Source organism: Schistocerca gregaria, chromosome 5, assembly GCF_023897955.1.
Source record: "Schistocerca gregaria isolate iqSchGreg1 chromosome 5, iqSchGreg1.2, whole genome shotgun sequence".
Taxonomy (NCBI): domain Eukaryota; kingdom Metazoa; phylum Arthropoda; class Insecta; order Orthoptera; family Acrididae; genus Schistocerca; species Schistocerca gregaria.
Genome location: NC_064924.1, coordinates 236851869 through 236872707, shown reverse-complemented (window position 1 = coordinate 236872707; position 20839 = coordinate 236851869). Strand labels below are relative to the sequence as shown.

The following is a 20839-nucleotide window of genomic DNA, read 5'->3' as shown; positions in this document are numbered from 1 at the left end:
GGTCGTGTGGTAATTTGGGTAAATTAATCGCTTGTTGTTTTTGTTCAGGAATGAATATGAGGGATAAAATTAATAGCGCGCGTCTGCGAGAAATGATGAGAAATACTGTGTTGAGGCTGATAAAGTTTTTACATCTGTTTGGGAAGTGTTTGATCCCAGTTTACGGGATCAGGAGCTGCTGTTGAGCTATATAGGTTAGGGTGGGTGTTCAATTCCAATTTATGGGAACAGGAGCTGCTGTTGAGCCATATAGGTTAGGGGAAGTTTTCGATCCTAATTTATGGGATCGGGAGCCGCTGTTGAGCTATATAGGTCAAGGGAAGTGTCAGGTTCCAGATGATATTGTGTTTAGTGGAATTTGGGGAGTTTTGTGTTGTCTTTTTTTTTTTCGTTGGTTTGCGTGGTTTTGTATGGGGGTGGGTGTCTAAATTTGTTTATGTTTAGTTTGTCCCCACCCAAAAACCCCCAATTTCCCTCGCTTGTCCCGTTAGTGTCATTAGGCTTTTTTTGGAAGATGTGTGTGTTTGTTTTTGGATGTGTTTTCATGTTTATAATGTGTATGTAACAACTTTGTATGCGCCATATTTTTGATGTCATGGGTCAAATCAGACGGATGGAATCGGACGCTTCCGTATTTCCCTACATTCCCTGTAAAGGAGAGCTTCCAGTTTTTAAGTTCAATAGGTTGTATAAACAATTGAAATTTGTTCCAAACATAAAACCTCTTTTATTACGACATAACAGGCTTATAAAAGTCAAAACCTAGCCTTATTTAACATCATTTTAGTTTTGAAAGATGAGTAAGAGACTCATTTTTCAAGCATGGTTCCAAAATGTATGTGAAAGGTCCAAAGGTTTTAATTTATACAACATTCTTGTTTTGTAATGAATTTAGCCAGTCAATGAACTAAAAATGTGTTCCACAACTTCAGTATCTTCCTTTGATATAAAGTGATGCCTTCCGGTTGAACCAATAGGAACTGGAGCACTTAGAATGCTCAAAACATTGTGAACATGAAGTGAGCACTGATGGTGTTGTTGCTGTCCTTCAGCTGAAAATCTTATCCAGCAGATGGACCATGTGGTAGCATAAAGTTCATTACAATTTCGTTTAACTCGTAACTGGTGTCTATAATCTCTGCAATCCACCACTCTGTCATACACACACGCCACAAACATCCCCATCTCAGGTTGTGAATCTGAATATTATTCTGCTGTTTCTGAGGTGTTGCGTACAATACGAGTTCACATATCTCTTGGAGTCCAAAAATATGTCTTCTGAATTTCTTTCACAGGAGTATTTTGTTTGGACCATTCTTCTTTTTTATTATCACGGAATTCTTCAATTTCCTCTTCCGACAAAAGAATGAAGGCTCTGAATGTGTAAGATTTCACAGACTGCTAATGACTTCACATGCCAACCAAGTTGTTATATGTCACATGCTGCAGTGAAGTTCTTCAAAGTTACCACACAAAGTTCAAAATTCACGCAGTACACACATATAGTCCCCCTGCGGGTTCGGGGGTTAGAATAGGCCCACGGTATTCCTGCCTGTCGTAAGAGGTGACTAAAAGGAGCCTCAAACTTTTCGGCCTTGTATGATGGTCCCCTGTTGGGTTTGACCTCCATCTCTCAAAATTTTCCGAAGAGCGAGCCGATTGGGGAAGGGCGCCTTACTTGGTGCATTGTGTCCATCTTGCGATCAGACCTTTCGCCAGCTTATACACCATTGAACTGCAGTCCTGTCCGCTCTCCATCTCATGGGCATGACTCTTTTTCTGCGTGCAGATAACACCTTGCACTGTGCAGTGCCTCTTTCTGCACCGACGGCGACCATGGACCACATGTTAACTAACATCCAGCACGGTAGCCAGTCCGTTGTGGTGGGGCCGGCATGTACCCTGTTGGTTGTAGCCCTCTGACAACACAGGGATCGCCCTACTGATGCCTGCACCGTTAACTCCCCACGTATGCCAAGGAGTAGATGCCTATCCTCCTGGGGTGTCGAGACTCCCGGCAACGGCCATCCTGCCAGGTGGCTCTTGCTGTGGCTGGGTGGCGCCCGTGGGGAGGGCCCTTGGTTGGAGTAGGTGGCATCAGGGCGGATGACCCGCAATGAAGCGTGGTACATCGTCTCTTGCTGGTGGCCAGTCGCCAGCAGTCTCTTAAGCGTTCTCGGGCTCAGTTTAACGCTCAGAAGTACGATCCGAAAACGTTCCCCTCCCTGGCCACACCGTGGGAGGAACGTAAGTCTCAGGATGGCAGTAGCAATTATTCGCCCCGCTTCTTAGTTTGTACGAGGGTTGACGGGGAGTCTTTTCTCTCCACAAAGCCTCAGTTCTTCGTCGAGCATTTAGAGGACAAGTTTGGGGAGGTGGAGGGCTTGTCAGAAATGCGCTCTGGGTCAGTCCTGATACAAATGGCATCCTCTGCCCAGTCACGACGGTTACTCGCTTGTGACAAGTTGGGGGATGTTACGATCACACCCCATAAGAGTTTAAATATGGTCCAGGGGGTTATTTACCATTGGGATCTTCTTTTGCAGTCTGATGAAGAGCTGCGCGCCAATTTAGAGCGCCGAGGTGTACATTTCGTCCGGCTCGTTCATCGGGGTCTGAAGGAAAATCAGATTGCTACCGGTGCCTTCATCTTTGCCTTCGAAGGGGATACATTACCGGAAAAAGTCAAGGTGATGGTCTACCGATGTGACGTTAAGCCCTATATCCCTCCCCCGATGCGGTGCTTTAAGTGCTGGAAGTTCGGCCATATGTCTTCTCGCTGCACTTCCAGCCTCACATGTCGAGATTATGGACGCCCATCACATCCCAATACTCCATGTGCCCCACCTCCCATCTGTGTCAACTGCGGGGAGCACCATTCACCTTGCTTGCCAGACTGCCGAATTTTCCAGAAAGAGCGTAAAATCATGGAATACAAGACCCTGGACCGACTAACCTATACTGAGGCCAAGAGGAAATACGACCGACTCCATCCTGTGAGAATGACGTCTTCCTACGCTGCTGCTACAACACCTGTGCTAACCCCGTTTGTTTCTCCAATTGTGGCCGGATCGACGAGTAGTAAAACTCCTCCTGCCCCCTCGCCAGTGGGGGGCTCTACCCACCGGGTTGCTCCTGCGCCACCTACCTCAGGAGCAACACCATCCCACCCATCGGGGACGTCCGTCCCCACTTCTAAGCTGGAGAAGTGTCCAACTTCTTCGGCTTCTCACGCTCGCAAGGGGTCCCTTGGGTCCCTCCCTTCCCAGGTTTCCGCCAGCGAGAAGCCTGACGACCGACAATGACGTAAGTGCCCGCAATCAGCTGGTCGAGGGCTTCACGATCCTCCTCCGTCCCGGAGACTTAATCGGTGAAGCCCTCCCAGCCGGTGCGATCCAAGGAACGGCGTGAGAAACCCAAGAAGAGCTGTCAGCCCAAGGAACTCGCGGTGGCAGCCATCCCACCGCAACCTTCCAGCTCTGCGTCTGAGGATGCGGTGGAGATTCTGGCGTCCACTGAGGACCTCTGTCTCGCCGGTCCATCAGACGCCATGGAAAGCACTATCACAGGTGCTAAATCGGAGGCAGTAGGTAACCCAGCGGCGTAATCTCCCTTCCCAGTCCCGTCAAGCCTTTCTCAGCCAAGGACAACACCATCTTCCAGTGGAACTGCAGCGGTTTCTTCCACCATCTAGCTGAGCTCCGCCAACTTATCAGCCTTCACCCTTTCCTCTGCATTGCTCTGCAGGAAACTTGGTTTCCGGCAATGCGAACCCCCGCCCTCCATGGCTATCGGGGTTGTTATAAGAACCGGGCAGCTTATGAAAGGGTGTCTGGTGGCGTCTGCATCTATGTCCTGAACTCTCTTCGCAGCGAGTCTGTACCTCTCCACACACCTTTAGAGGCTGTCGCTGTTCGGGTGTGGACGCCACAGGCTGTTACCGTCTGCAGTCTTTACCTTCCACCGGATGGTGATGTCGCGCAGCATGTCCTGGCTGCTCTGATAGCTCAATTGCCTCCACCTTTCCTGTTACTGGGCGACTTTAACGCCCATAACCATCTGTGGGGTGGGTCAGTGGCAACAGGTCGAGGCGCCATCTTTGAGCATTTATTGGCACAGCTCAATCTCTCGATCTTAAATGATGGTGCCTTCACACACTTCAATGTGGCGCATGGCACATACTCCGCCATTGACCTTTCCATCTGTAGCCCTAGCCTCTTACCGTCTGTCCAATGGAGAGTGCATGACGACCTGTGTGGTAGTGACCACTTTCCGATCTTTCTGTCACTGCCACAGCGTCAATCTTCTGGGCGCCCTAGCAGATGGGCTCTGCATAAGGCCGACTGGGACTTGTTCTCCTCCACTGTCGCTATTGAGCCTCTCTCTAACGATGGTCACCACCGGCATCGCTACTGCCGCCGAATCTGCCATTGCCCGTTCTTCTGGGTCCCTTCGGCGGCGGACTGTGCCTTGGTGGTCGCCTGAGATCGCTGAAGCGATTAAAGCTCGCCGGCGGGCACTCCAGCGTCACAAGCGACATCCCTCAATCGACCACCTTATCGCCTTCAAACGGCTGCGTGCGCGAGCCCGCTGCATTATCCGCCAATGCAAGCAGGAGTGCTGGGAGCGGCATGTGTCCACCATTGGCCTCCATGTCACTCCATCGCAGGTCTGGGCCAAGATTCGCCGCCTCTATGGCTATCGGACTCCTGTCAGTGTCCTTGTGCTCTCACTGAATGGAGCAGTTTGTACTGACTCCAACGTCATTGCAAACCGCTTGGCAGAGCACTTTGCTATGAATTACGCTCCATTAAGGAGCGGATAGAACGTCGGAGTCTTTCTTTTCGCACTCACCATCCTGAATTGTACAATGTTCCATTCAGTGAGTGGGAATTTCGAAGTGCCCTCGCCGCCTGTCCTGATACCGCTCCTGGGCCAGATAGCATCCACTCTCAGATGCTGAAACACCTTTCAGTGGACTGCCAGTGACGCCTCCTCGATCTTTACAACTGCATTTGGGTCGAGGGTGAGTTTCCATCGCAATGGCGGGAAAGTCTTGTTGTCCCCATTCTGAAACCAGGGAAGAACCCTATGGAGGTGGACAGCTACCGTCCCATTAGCCTCACCAACTTTCTTTGCAAGTTGCTTGAACGGATGGTGAGCCGGCGCTTGAATTGGGTACTGGAGTCTCGAGGCCTTCTGGCTCCGTCTCAGGGTGGGTTCCGTAAAGGCCGCTCCGCCGCCGACAATCTGGTGAGCCTGGAGTCGGCCATCCGTACTGCCTTTTCCCGCCGTCAGCATCTGGTTGCTGTCTTTTTCGACATGCGGAAGGCGTATGATACAACATGGCGTCATCACATCCTTTCTACGCTTCATGGATGGGGTCTTCGGGGCCCTCTGCCGATCTATATCCACAATTTTCTGTCGTCTCGTACCTTCCGTGTGCGCGTCGCGGCCTCATATAGTTCCTCCCAAGTCCAGGAGAACGGTGTGCCACAGGGTTCTGTTCTCAGTGTGTGTCTGTTTTTAATAGCTATTAACGGGCTTGCTGCGGCGGTGGGAAATACTGTCTCCGCTTCCCTGTATGCTGACGACTTCTGCCTTTACTACAACTCTATTGGCATTGCAGCTGCTGAATGTCAGCTACAGGGCGCAATCCGCAAGGCGCAGTCTTGGGCTGTAGCACATGGTTTTCAGTTTTCCGCAGCCAAGACCTGCGTTATGCATTTCTGCCGGCGACGCACTGTTTACCCGGAGCCGCGGCTTTATCTTGACGGCGAGCTTCTTAAAGTGGTGGAGTCACATAGGTTTTTGGGGATGGTTTTTGATGCCCGGTTGACTTGGCTGCCTCGTATTCAGCAGCTTAAACAGGCGTGTTGGCGGCATCTAAATGCTATGCGATGCCTGAGCCACACCAGGTGGGGCGCCGACCGATCTACTCTCCTACGGCTTTACCAGGCGTTAATCCAGTCCCGTCTGGACTACGGGAGTCTGGCTTATGGCTCAGCATCCCCATCTGCGTTGCGGGTGCTGGACCCAATCCTCCACAGCGGGATACACCTTGCCACTGGTGCCTTCCGAACCAGCCCTGTGGACAGCATACTTGTGGAGGCAGGTGTCCCTCCACTGCGGTTACGACGCCAACAATTACTGGCTGCTTATGCTGCCCATGTTTTTAGCTTGCCCGGGCATCCAAATTATCGTGTCCTCTTCCCGCAGTCAGTCGTTCATCTGCCAGAACGTCGGCCCCGGTTGGGTTGTCCGATCGCCGTACGTGTCAAACAGCTTCTTTCCTGGCTTGGGTGTTTCCCTGTTCCACCTCCTTTCCGGGCCCCTCTGCGTACACCCCCATGGTGTGTGCCTCGCCCTTGCCTTCGGCTCGACTTGGCACAGGGCCCGAAGGACTCAGTCCCTCCGGAGGCCTTCCGACGCCGCTTTTATTCCATCCTGGCCACGTATTAGGGCTCTGGTGTTGTCTACACCGACGGTTCGATGGTTGCTGGTCTAGTCGGTTATGCACTAACTCTAGGGGACCATTCTGAACAACGTTCATTGCCGGCTGGCTGCAGTGTTTACACTGCTGAGCTGGTCGCCATCTTTCATGCCCTAGAGTATATCCGCTCCTGCTCAGGTGAGTCCTTCGTTATCTGTAGCGATTCCCTGAGCAGTTTACGAGCTCTCGACCAGTGTTTCCCTCGGTCTCGTCTGGTGATGGCTATCCAGGAGTCCCTGCATAATCTCGCCCGTCGCAGCAGGTCTGTGGTCTTTCTTTGGATCCCAGGCCATGTTGGTATACCCGGCAATGAAACTGTTGACCGCCTGGCGAAAGAGGCCACCAGTGCGCCATCTCTGGAGATTGGCCTTCTGGCGGCTGATTTGCGGGCAGTCTTACGCCGCAAAGTTATCTCGTTTTGGGATGCTGAATGGCGCGGTCTGACCACCCCTAACAAACTCCGTGCCGTCAAGAACACAACGACTGTGTGGCGGTCATCCATGCGAGCCAACCGTAGGGACTCAGTCATCCTTTGTCGGCTCCGCATTGGCCACACCCGACTCACGCACAGTTATTTACTGTGTCGTGAGGATCCCCCTCTTTGTCGTTGTGGAGCGTCCTTGACGGTGGTCCATATTCTGTCGGAGTGCGCCCTTTTAACCGTGCTCAGGCAGACTTTTGCAATGCCTGACACGCTCTCTGCTCTTTTATCAGATGACTCTGCCATGGTGGACTTGGTTTTGTGTTTTATTTGGGCAGGGGGTTTTGATCCTTTAATCTGAGGTTTTTTTAAAAGTGTTGATTCTGGCTTTTAGCCTCTGATTTTAAAGTGTTCTTGGTGGTTGGCTTTTCCTCTTTTTCTCTACGGTCGGCCAACCACTGTCACACTGTGTGTTTTAATTTGTTTTGTCTGGTCTCTGTCAGAGTATTTCATGTCCTGTTTCATCTGCTGTCTTTCCTGTTGTTTGTTTTTTATTCTCTTCGGGTGGTTTTAGTTTTTATGGAACAAGGGACCGATGACCATAGTAGTCTGGTCCCCTTAATCCCACCAACCAACCAACCAACACACATAAAGACATCTCCAGCTAGGTGTGGAACTAATCACATGGGTCGTAGTGCATAAGGTTTTGATCTTCCAATGTGTGAAGTTGTATAGTCCAAAATTCACTCAGTTCATACATAAAGACATCTCCAGCTGGGTGTGGAACTAATCACATAGGTCATAGTGCATAAAGTTTTGGTCTCCCAATGTGTGAAGTTGTATAGTTGCTCTTATAAATTGCAAAAGTTTCTTTAATGCTGTGAGTCATTTACCTCTTCACTTTCATAACTTTTTGAGCTTCAAATGTTACAGTTATAGTGTCTTTTTTGTTGGCACTCTGGTGAGAACAGTCCCATTTCTCTTTCAGATAAAATGACTGCACTATCTGAACTTGACCATAATAGGGATCTGGTCTTCCAAAAACTCCTTTTACAGACCTCACATTTCTTTATTTGTCTACCATATACTTTCATACTGATGGAACATGGTTCAAAATTGTTTTCTTTGAAAATGTCTCTGGAGTAATAGTTAAAACTTGCACCTTTCCACTGTTGGATGCACAATATTCAACAGCTGAATTGATATTTGTGAAAAACTCCTGGCAAGAGGCACAAGAGTGCTTTGGTTCATTTTCTTCTGAAGATGTAATTTCTACTTTGAAGAGTGAGGTCAGTTTTGCTGTAGTGTATTCATCCACAGCTTTAGTAATTTCTCTGCGCTTTCTTGATGCATAGAGCTTATGACTCGACTTCCCTGACTACGCTTTAACAGGACTAACACCCACCTTTGTAGTTGACTGATTTAGAGTATTTAATTCTTTCTCTATTGATGCCAAATCTGCATCTGCACCATGGGAGGCTTCACTTTGTTCAGATACTATCATTGTTGTTATTCTCTCACAACATTTAGAACACAAAATGTTGTCACTGGAAACTTCTTCTCTTTGAAACAGAGTCTTCAACTGAGAACACCTATTCTCTACCTGAACAAAGTCTTCTTTTTTTGCTTTCTTTCTTTCTTAGATGTCACTCTTTTATGGATATGCAAATAGTCAACACACTTCACTCTCCTGTAGCCCCAGTCAGAACACATTTCAAACAATCCTTTTCACTAAACACACTGCAGCTGGAAAATTCCCCACAAAAATACAGAACTCACTGGATGGTCTCAGGTTCCTGACAAGCCTCTTCAGAAAACAAATTAGCACTGAAGAACTACAATACAGAAACATGCAATGAACAACCACGACAAAGAAACTGGCAAGAAACTACAACAACGTGTAAGAAATATCTGCAACAAAGACAATAGAAATAAACATTGTAACAAAGAAATTAGTTAGAAACAACTTCAGTGAAGGCATACATTACCCTTGAAAGTTAAAAAATAGTGGTTTTTTTTAAAGTAAAACATGTCCAACTAAATGGTGGAAGCTCTCCTTTACAGATAATATAGTACTACAGGGTAGGCTACTAATCAGCAGGAAAAAATCTAACTTTTCTGGATTGGCATTTTTGAAAAAAAAATATCATAAGGTGACAGTAAAAGAACTTTGACAGATGACCAAACAGAGGATACCATTGTAATCATAAAGAAATTATTTTTCAAATAAAACAAAACTAACAAAATATCTAGAACTGTTACAGAAATACAAGATTTTAAAGATTTTTCCGAAATTTACGTCTTCAAAATGGTGTTCGAAGTGTCGTCTTTGGAGGCCTGTATCTCGAGGCAGGAATTTTTTTGGAGAAAACAAAAAGAACCACATGTTTCTTAGACTATGAAGGTAACTCACCTGCCTAAAGTGACATGGATTATGCGCCTAAAGAAATAGTGAAATAACTGGACCAAGTTATTTCTGTAGTAAAAGAACTTTGACAGATAAGTCCAAATGGAGTATTTCTTTGTAATCATAAAGCAGTTATCTTTGAAATAAACAAAACCTAACAAAATATCTAGAACTATTCCAAAATTCGCATCTTCAAAATTATATGCACAGTGTCATCTTTGGAGAGCTGTATCTCAGAGCAAAAAATTTTTGGAGAAAACAAAGTGAAATGTGTTCCTTACTTGGTCCTTCATTTTAACGCAAGCTAAATTCAATATTATCAGAGACTATAAAGGTAAGATTTTTTCCTAGCCTGCTTGACTTGATATGGACTATGCCTAGGAGACATTTTCTTCATATGTTGGGGCTACAGGATATCTGTTAAACTATATGACCTCTAGACGAAGATGATTTGTTGAATTTACATTTGATGTAATAAACGAATGGGGACTACTGAGGAAGGAAGCAGAAACATCCAGTGGCAAACTACCCATCGTTTCATGTGACACATTTGAAAGTAAATTAACAGTTTTCCAAGACAAAATTCCATGTCTTGAAACCATCATAAATTCTTAACATCTAAAGCAAATTATAGTCCTAAATAACAACCAAAATGGCATAAAATTTAACTGAATTTTGTATCAAAACTACCTTACTGCCCCAGTGGTTTCATTTTGAAGCTACTTACAAAAGCCATAGTACAGACTCAAATATATGTTAACAATAACTTTAGATACACTTACTTTCACCACTGTCAGTGATATTAGTACAGATACTTTTTTTAAGCCTGGTGAAATCTCCTAGAATCATGTGTAGCATGATCACCATGTTGACTGTCACATTGAAAGCTGTAAGTACTACAACAACACACTACATTCGTAGAAGTACCTCAGTGTATCACAAGATGTCTGTTGTGCAACAGCATCAGTGGTTTCAGGGCAAAACACTGGTGCTTAAAATAGTTAATAAGATGACTTCAGGCAGAAACCATTCAAATGCTTAAAAAATAAAAAGCAGGAGCTAAGTAATTTTGTCAGGCAGCTTTTGTTGAAAGGGAAGCAATAAGTTAATATGAGCACTAAAACTCCCTTATAAAACAAATGAGAGGGTGGTGATGTGTTTACTGAAGAAGCCCATGCGTTTTTCCACTAGTTTGTGCCATAAATATTAAATGTTCTTAATGACGGCAGGCTATAGTGCCGTCCTGGTTAGGCTGTCACTGTGAACGCCACAATCTAAAAAACTGTGTTTGGTATTCTGGCCTATCTCAGCCTGAGGTGCAGAGTGAACACAGCCTGAGAGGGACAAGAGGTCAGTGCGAAATCTTGTCAGTGACAGTAGGTTTTAGACCTGATAAAAACTGCTCCTGCCAGTGACTGCAGGTCCATATCAACCAGTTTCCAAATGAACACTGAAGGGAACAGCATGCATTGGGCATTTGGAGCTGGGTAGCTCACTGAATGCTATTACAGACTAGATTGGCACATTAAGCTGCACATCTTGAATGAGTCAAACACAGAAACCACCTGCATCTGACTGGAGACTTGTAGTACAGTCCAGTGATTTATGGTTGTACCTCTTTACAAATCATATCTCAGTGTACATATGGCTCTGTGCAGCATTCTGCCCTGCAGTCTGTGGTGGGTGTAACTCAGGTTCAAGGTGATTCTGTCATAGTTTTTGGAGGTGGTTTCCACACCATCACTTGGTCTCACTCAGATGGGTTACTGTCAACATAAACTGTGATTACTGTTTCGGCATTATTGGTAGTGAAGTGTTGCCATTTATTTCCATGATGGATATGGTACAGACACTGCTGTCTCCCAAGGTGACAACAGTTGTGTTCACAGGGCTGCATACAGATGTACGTTCCTTGTTTAATGAACACTCGGGCAGCCTGTTGCACCTAGACTGGCCTGGTGAACCAGCAGACAGCTGTAGAAAATTTGAGAATTATATATCAATTGATACAATTTTGAGCATGAGGGAATCTTATACAGTCATACCTAGTGATGTAGGGTGGATAAATTCCCTGTGGGCACGACATTTACTGCTGTGTCATCCGAACAAGTCACAGCCAGGGCAAAAGCATCACAGAGGCAAAGATGTAAGCTGGTGCCAGTGCTATAGACTCACCACTTGCACGAGTTCCACCATCGCCACTGGTGGCGCTGAGGATGAAGAAAGTGACTTCACCTCAGCCAATTGCCAACTGAGTACAATCAGACAGTGACTGGACAACAACCGACAGAGGCCTCCTTGAAGATTGAAGAGCAGCTCTTGCCCACTTGGTTATAGATCATTGTCCAGGGCTGACTTAGAGGGGGAACGCCATTTAGTGCAATCTTAGAAGTGAACAGACGGTTGTTGTAAATTGCATTTGCTATGTACTGCGTAGTTTGCCTACAATTATTTGCACTTAGTCGTTGAGGGCATTTTTTGTTATATTACATGCAGTGTTGCAGACTTTGCTCTTCAACTAGCCACAAAGATAAGTAAACCCTTTAACTCATATGTGTGACTTTGCTTCTAATTTGTTGGAGTGTTGCAGAATCTTCATTCTCCTATCCTGTTAGCTGACTCTGGGGCATAGCTGTGTAATAGTGGCAGGGAGAAATTGTCTTGATGGTATATTGCATCAAAAGCCGTTTCACAAACTCAGCCTCCACAGCAGTAGTGACAATGCCTTTGCAAAAATTCGTGATTAGGAATTTGTTGAAAGTGATTTTAAATGCCCAAAATCTGGGCATTTATAAAGAGAGTACTTTCTAAAGATTTTGCTGCTAGAATGTGTAATTTACCAGTTAAAATAAGGAATGAGATGATACTCCTTATATTAAAAGTTGGTAAATGTTTACACTTAAATCTATGTGTAACATTCATCAGAGAGCTGCAAAACTATCCCACCTCTCCCATAACTGGAAGTTGATGAATGGAGCAGGAACACGATCTAATCCATCTGATACCAAGGAAAAACCCAAGCAGAGACAAAATGGAAAGCAACCCAGTAGTCAGTGAGGAATCAGATTCTGGGGAATCTGAGGTAGAGTCTGAACTCCTTGATTCTTCTTTAACTTATAAAGATCATGGAACTGACTGCGAACAGTCTTTTAATTTTTTTGCAGTACAAAGTATAAGTAAAAATCCTACCTACAGGTCAGCTACTTAATACAAACCATGTTCTGTGTTGAAAATTACTTTTAAACTTGAGTACTGTTTTTCTTCTTTCCTTATGTAGAGATGTAAAAAGTTATGTTTACGGTCCAATTTCTCAAAACAACTCTCCCCTTCCCCTAACTGTCAAGCAGCTATTTCAACTTGTTTACCCAACCACTAAAGTAGTAGTGTTGCTAAACACCTTTCCCAATAAAAAAAAATATCAGCTTAATTTTTTTAATGTGTCACTTATCAATTAAACTTTGGAATGCATAAATACCTGCACATTTGCCCCAACTTATAAATACCCAGGCATCTTACATCACCCGTAAAGCCACTGCTTAAGATCCAGAAAATGTTTGTATACATTTTGAATCTCATTAAATTATTTCTTCTTTGTGTGTGTGTGTGTTTGGTTTTAGTTCCAGTTCAGATGATGTGACATGGAAAGAAGCTGAAGTTTTTGACACTGACGTAATGGAAGGCTTAACATCGTTTATTAAAGGTAATTGTGCTACTTTATGGGCATGTAAATGTTGGAAAACAATGAGTAATAAATTCTGACTTTATTTCTTTTTTCAGAACATTTCCCAAGCTATTATTTGGACTCTGAACTGTATCGTGTCATGAGTGATGAAGACTGTGAGGAACTTTTGTGTTTACTGTCTTTAATTTTATTTTACTGCACGATGAGAAGTAGTGCTTCGGACTGGATACAAAATGCTCTGTGCTGCAGGCTTAGTGAGGAAATGCAAGTCCGTGTGAAAACATTTATAGAGAAAATACCAAATGATACCAGTGTTGTCACAAAAACATTGGTAAAGGAAGCAACTTTAGAAAGTGGTAAATAAATAAATTTATTAATTTTTGTTGATAAATCTTATACATCCTGAGAGATGTTAGTGTGAATTTGCTGTTTGTGCTCAAGCATGTTTTGGGACAAGAGAGCCCACCTCTTAAACTACACAATCAGCTGAGTACGGTGTTCATTTTATTAATTGCAAGTGGCTAACAAAGAAATGTAAACACTAAAATGGATGTTATTAATGCAGCATTGGCTTGTTTTAAAAGTGTGATGGATCTCGGACTGTGTCACAATTGATATAGGAGAAGTTATAGCAGCTATTCCACTGTAGGACTAGACACTCCATTTTCAATTAGTGTAATGAATAGTAAGTCTGGTGAGTTCATTCTAATTATCCAGACTGCGTCTGATCAAATATGACTTTGTGAACAGGGACATCATCATTTTGGACTTATTTCAGAATATCAGGACTTGCAAATACCCTTATTAATTGAAACATTATTCATGGAACACATTAAATTTTAAATGAAACTAACTACACCACAGAGATACCCCCTTGTTGAAGAACATTAGACAGGTGACATAGTCCATGAATGTCCAACACACAAATAATTCATCTCCTCTTAAAACAGGGTCTAGTTTGTCGAATCAGACCTCATTACTTTTTGTTGTTTTTAGTTTGGGACATGCTGGACTTGCACAGCAGGTTATACTGTTGTAGTTTTGTTGTCGAAGGAAAATGTTTTAATCACACAATGAAATTATTTTGTATTATGTTTAAGAGGTATTTTTTCTTTCTTTACTTCAATGATTTGATATTTCTGCCCTAATGAGCAGTGGATGATGTATTTAATGGCAAGTGATCCATTATCAGCCAATTAAGTTTGCTTGCCTCTGACCTGTTGTGGTGCATGTAGTCTGTAATTGTGGATAATATCTGCTCTACATCTATATTATATACACGAGGGTACTGTAAATACTAGAATAATTTTCTACTCCTTCCTCTCTTTCACCTATGCTCAAAAGGTACATGTGGAGAACAACTTTCAGTAAATTTCCATATGAGCTCAAATACTCCTGTTTTTTTTCCAATAATCGTCGTTTTGAGAGATATGTAGGGTAGGAAGTAATAGCTTACCTGTCATTTTTGGAACCTTACACTGAGAATTTTAACAGTGTACCTCTTCATAATATAAAACACCTCTTCTGTAGTGTCTACCACTGGAGTTTGCGGAGCATACCTGTGATGCAACTATGTGTTCTACATGAACACATGACAGAATGTACTGCTCCTTTGTAGCTCTTCTCTATTATTCCTGCTTGTTAAGGATGAGTGACTCTTGAAAAACATTCAAGAATCAATGAAACTGGTGTTTTGTAAATCACTTGTTACGAGAGTGAATTAAGATTTTCTTAGAAGGGTTTGAACGAATATACCTGACATTTGCTTTTCCTGCATCTAGTTTTATGTGGTAATTTCCAGGGTTGCTCCAATTTCTGGAAATCAGGGAATTTCAAACATATCAGGCAAATTTGGAAAAAAAGAAAAAAAACACTGGAAAAATCTTGTTTTTGTCTCAGTAGAGGAAGTGGTTTGTTTTGAGATGTGATGCATCGTTGCTGGCTGGGCACAGCCGAGGATGTGGGTCGCTTCCTACACCCCATTCATACTGTTTCTCTCCTTCCTACCACTCCCCTCAATTTGCTGTCAGTGCTGTCACCACTTCTTGCCACTAGCCTAACAGCTGCTGATTAGAGGCAGTGAGACGTGAGCAATGGTTTGTTTGAATTTGACTCTCAGAGATTGTTGACACAGCAGCTGGAGACAGTGGACATGTGGGCATAGTTGTGTCTGATTTTTCTTTTTTCTTTTTTTTCCTTTTTTTAAATTTGTGTGTGTGTGTGTGGGGGGGGGGGGGGGTGCGCACTCTCTCTCTCTCTCTCTCTCTCTCTCTCTCTCTCTCTCTCTCTCTCTCTCTCTCTCTCTCTCTCTCTCTCTCTCATTTTCTGGCAAAGGCTGTGGCCCAAAATTTAGTTGTGAGCGTGTGATTGTCTTTCCTATGCGCATGTCTGTGGTTCAGTGATCATCTTTCCAGTGAGTTGCTACCTATCCTCATAAGTATTGGTTCTCAGAGTATTTGTGCAAGTTACCTGTTGCTGGGATTGATCACTATGGTCTCATTTCATCAACATGGTGTCTAGTGACGTGAATAGCTGACCACATGAGTGGACTTTCGCAGTGGGCCACGAATGTTCAAACCCTGCCTGTCGGATCTGGTCTCACCAATCTGCTCGCAGGCTGGGTCTGTTTATGTGTGGCATAATGTAGTAGATTTTTGCGGTTTATGTAAGGACCCACGACTGCAGTGCTTCTCAGCAGGCCAGAGGCCACAGGCGATGGATTTCAGGAATTGTGACAGTCTCACCGCAAGTACATTGTACAGTGTGGCATTTTATAGACATTTTATTTATTATAGTAAATTTTGGCAGTTATAAAATAATTTATATATTATAAAGTAGGGACGATAAGCAGAAAATTGTGGCAATTGCTGGCAGTTTGTACACTATGTTCTCGTATAGTTCTTTCAAGAAAAATCACACAATACCTGTAAAATAATAGACATAACAGGGTGGGTAAATAACCGACAATAACGAACGTAGTAGAACCAACATTTTATTGGTGTTCACCTATAGGGTTGTTTTACACAACTCTTCCCTGCCTTATACTCTTCTTTAAATAGGCCTACTTTTTTCTGCTCAGATTATTTCTGAAATCAGTGAAGGTATTTTAAATCTGGCTTGCAACTCCAAGGAAATGCATATTTTTCTTATCATATGTGTTTCATTTTATTGAAAAAAAAATATTAGTTGTCTTAATGGAACACACATACCATTTCGCTTGCTTTCTCCATCTAAAAACAGTTCATTACAAAAGATTTTGATATTACTACATAAGATTTTTGCTCACACAGGGGAGAACTATAGAGTACTTTGCATTTTTATCAATTTATGTCCTTACTTACCCTTGAGATCTCAAATTTTGTCAGGGAAAAATGCTAAAACTTGTCTGGAAATCAGGGAAATATCAGAGAATTTCACTTAGCAAAACTAGTGGCAACCCTGCTTTCACTTCATGTTGCATACTTCTTGATACAGGTGTGTAAATCTTAAGGGCAAAAGAAACTTCTGCATGAGGTGGCAGTGCCAAGTAACATAGTTTGATGAAACTTGGACCAAGCATTGAAAGAACTGCTGCAATATAGTACCGAAGTAAACTGCAAGTAATATATGATGTGACAAACACAAAAGACACTTATTCAAAGGCAATAATTACACTGAAATTACCACAGTTTGTGATAGTTCCCTGGACATTACAAAAGGTGGGACATGATGCTTCATGGGTTATGTGATCACCGTAGATGGTGGTGGCTCTAGTCCGCTGGCCGCAAGGTTGGTGAGGACTTCTTGCAGTTGGGTGCTGGATTCCCTCACAAGGGGTCAACTGCTGGATGGTCATTGAAATGCTGCAGTAAGTCTACTGCGTCCCAGATGTACTCAATGAGATTCGTCACAGGAATCGCCAAGCCGGTCATTCGTCAAATATCCTCTTACTCCAGCTTCTTTTTTTCCTGCAGTGTTCGATGCAGTCACATGTCATCCATAAGAAAAATAAGACAGGGCTGAATGCACCCCTGAAGAAATGTACATGGAGAAGGATTACAGTCAGAATAATGTTGAATAATGAGTGTATTGTGTTCAAAGATTTGGAGGTCAGTTATGTCCATGCAGAATTGTGCCTCCCTACACCTTGACATCTGGACTGCTAAAATGATGTTTGACATTGTTCCTAGGTGCATTAAATTTTCCCACATGTCACCATGTGAGGCTACAAGCAGAATCACTGCTCCAGAATCTGCTCTTATTTGAGAAGAGCATGCAACAGCACTCCTCCATGAACCAGTCTCTCTACTCTGGGCACCAACGCAAAAGAATGTGCTGTTGTCAGCCGAACACATCTTCATCTACACTCCGCAAACCACCATGAAGTGCATGGCAGAGTGTATGTCCCATTGTACTAATTATTAGGGCTGCTTCTCATTCCATCCACATATGGAGTGCGGGAAGAATGGCAGTTTGAATACCTCTGTGGGTGCAGTAATTATTCTAATCTGATTCTCGTGATCCCCATGTGAGCAATGCATAGGGAGTTGTAATACATTCCTTGAATAATCATTAATGCTGGTTCTTGAAGCTTTCTTGCGATAATTTACTTCTATCCTTAAGAGTCCTCCAGATTAGTTCCTTCAGTATCTCTCTGTGACACTCTCCCATGGATCAAACAAACCTGTGACCATTTGTGCTGTCCCTCTCTGTATGCATTCAGTATCCCCTGTTAGTCTTATCTTGAATGGGTCCCATGCTCTTGAGCAGTAATCTAGAACTAGCCACACGACTGATTTGTAAGCAGTCTTCTTTGTAGACTGATAGCACTTTTTCATAATACCGATAAACTGAAGTGTACTGCATGCTTTACCCACGACTAAGCCTATGTGATCATTCCATTTCATATGCCTACAAAGTGTTACAACCAGGTATTTGTATGAGTTGGCCGATTCCAGCAGTGACTCATTGATATTATAGCTTCAGGACACTGCGTGTGTTTTCTTTTTTAGTGTGTGAAGTGCAAAATCTTACATTCCTGAACATTTAAAGCCAGTTGCCAATCACTGCACCACATTTAAATCTTATCCAGATCTGACTGAAAATTGATACAGCTTCTTTCAGATAGTACTTTACTATAGATAACTGTGACATCTGGAAAAAGTCTGATGTTATCGATAATATTGTCTGCAAGGTCATTGACATACAACATGAACAGCAAGGGGTCCAACACACTTCCCTGAGGCACACCTTAAGTTACTTCTACATCTGACAATGACTCTCCATCCATGATAACATGTTGCGCCTTCACTACGAAGAAGTTCTCAATCCAGTCACAAATTCCAGTTGATACCCCATATTGTTGCACTTTTGACAATAAGTGTTGGTGTTGTACTGAGTCAAATGCTTTTCAGAAATCAAGAAATACTGCATCTACCTGACTTCTTTGATCCAAAGCTTTCAGTATATCATGAGAAAATTACGCATTGGGTTTCACATGATAGATGTTTTTAGAATCTATGCTGGTTGGCATTGAGGAAGTCATATTGTCCAGGAAACCTCAGAATATATTCTAAGATTCTACAACTAATCAATGTCAAAAATATTGGATGGTAGTTTTGTGGATCATTTCCACTACCCTTCTCTTTGACAGATGTGACCTGTGCCCTTTTTTTTTTTTCCTTCAAGAACTGGTCATGGTCTCTTTATTGAACGGATCTAAGATTACTGTTAGAAGAGGGGCTAACTCACCTGCAAATTCAGTATAGAATCAGATAGTGATTCCATTGGGCCCTGAAGCTTTGTTCAGCTGTAACTATTTCAGTAGTTTCTCATCACCACTGACACACACTTTGTAAAGTAACATTTGAAAATAGAGTTAAGCATTTCAGTTTTTGCCATGCTACCTCCATTTTCAGTTCCTGTCTCATTTGCTAAGGACTGGAACTAACTTTGATGCCACTAAGAGTCTGCACATATGACCAGAATTTCTTTGAGTTTTGTGAAATGTTATGTGACAGTAGTGTGCTATTGTAGTCATTAAAGGGCATCACATATTGCTCCCTTGACAAACGAGCATTCTTTTAGCATCTCTAGATCTATAGCCCTACACTTTGTTTTATGCCTATTATTCACTAATCTCTGTTTCTTTAGAAGTTTCTTTACAGTGACTGTATACTGTGGAGGTTCCCTCCCATTATGAGCTTTTCTACTAGGTGTATTTGCATCCAGCAGATGGTTAACTATTCTTTTAAACTTGATCCATCTGCTGCCCTGTGTTGAAAGTTGAAAGATCCTCATGGAGATATGAAACTACTGATTTTGTTATGCAGGTTTACAGACGTATATATATCTGTGTGCTTGTTTTAGTTGTCCTTCGTTATTTGGTTATCATTGTTGCCACAGCCGCATCATGGTCATTGATACTAGTTTTGATATAGACATCCTAAAGAGGTCTGGTTTATTTGTTGCCTGTAGGACCAATACATTTTCTGTCATGAGTGGGGTTCCTAACTATCTGTTCGAGGTAGCTTTCAGAGAAGGCATTTATTAATGTTTCGCAGGATGTTTTATCACACCCACCTCTAACAAAAACGTAATTTTCCCAATTAAATGTTGAATGATCAAAATCTCCACTGATGATTACACTATGATTGGAAAAATTATGTACACATGAATAGAGGTTTTCTCTTAAGTTTTTGGTTACATCAGAAGATGAGTCTGGTGGGCAATAGAAGGATCCAGTTATTTTATGCCCTTCTGATACTGAGTCTTGTCCAGAGAATCTCACATGCAGCTTCGATTTCTATCTCGGTGGATTTGAGTTTCTTGTCTACTGTGTCAAATACACCACCACCATCACAATTTCCCATTTGCATATCCTTTTGATGTACACTCAATTTTTTCCCCAAAAAATGCCACTGCTATCTGTTTTAGGCTTGAACCAGATTTCTGTACATAGTGTTATGAGAGCTTCACTGCTTTTCGGGGGTGCTTCAAACTTTGACACTTCGTTGCAAAAGCTTCAGCAGTTAACAATTATGGTTTTAATACTCTCACCTGTGGGAGACATTTCTTTTGATTTTACACTGATGCTTCTGGGTTTCTTACAGCTATTGTTACCTGGATTGGGGGGAGAGTTGCCTAATCTAAAAAATCCTTGCGTGCACACCACGTACAGTCAGCTACCTGAGTAGCAGTCTGTGGCATGTAGTGCACTCCAGACCCATCTAGGGGTCAGTTCTCAGCCCTATGGCGCAAGTCCAGGGAGTTGCAGCGTAGCTTCTCACACAACCTTTGAAGTCTTTGTTTCAGTCCTTCCACTTGACTCAAATCCAAGGGACCATGATCAGTTCTGGGGACAATGCTGCAAATTGTGAGCTTTGTTGAAACTCCATGTGCAAGGCTGGTCTTCTCAACCTTCTCTGCCAGTTGCTGAAAATTCCCAAGTATGACATTGCAACCTAGACAATGGGTATGATTTGTTCTAATGTGTGCCACAGTCTGCAGTTGGTTTTGTCCTGTTCCCTCAGTGGGTGTTGGAATAGCCTTTTCAACATGTTGAATGAGGCCCACAGGCATACACAATGAGTGCACGTGGTGTCCTTTCCTGTTCCTTGCTGCCATTTCCCTAAGGTGTACCATCCTTCGCCGTATATCTGAACTGACCCCTACCTTTTTGTATTTGCCTACTCTTGACACAAGATAAAGTAGGTTTCCCCAAAACAGGTGAAGTGAGTCCCACTGGCTCAGTTTCAGTGGACTACATCACTTCAAACTTGTTGGTTAGACATTGATACAGCACTTTGAGTCCACACTAATCCCCGTCCACCCTGTACAGGGTGTCTAGATTTACCA

General features: G+C 43.3%; 1 protein-coding gene across 2 annotated transcripts in view; it reads left to right on the top strand.

The window, feature by feature from the left end:
• The window catches only part of LOC126272312 (myosin-11), a 256577-nt gene that overhangs the window by 7568 nt on the left and 228170 nt on the right, over positions 1–20839 (top strand). For both annotated transcript variants that reach the window (XM_049975092.1, XM_049975093.1), the window contains exons 3-4: positions 12939–13021; positions 13099–13359. In XM_049975092.1, coding sequence (XP_049831049.1) covers positions 12939–13021; positions 13099–13359 — 344 coding nt within the window. The remainder of the gene's footprint in view (positions 1–12938; positions 13022–13098; positions 13360–20839) is intronic.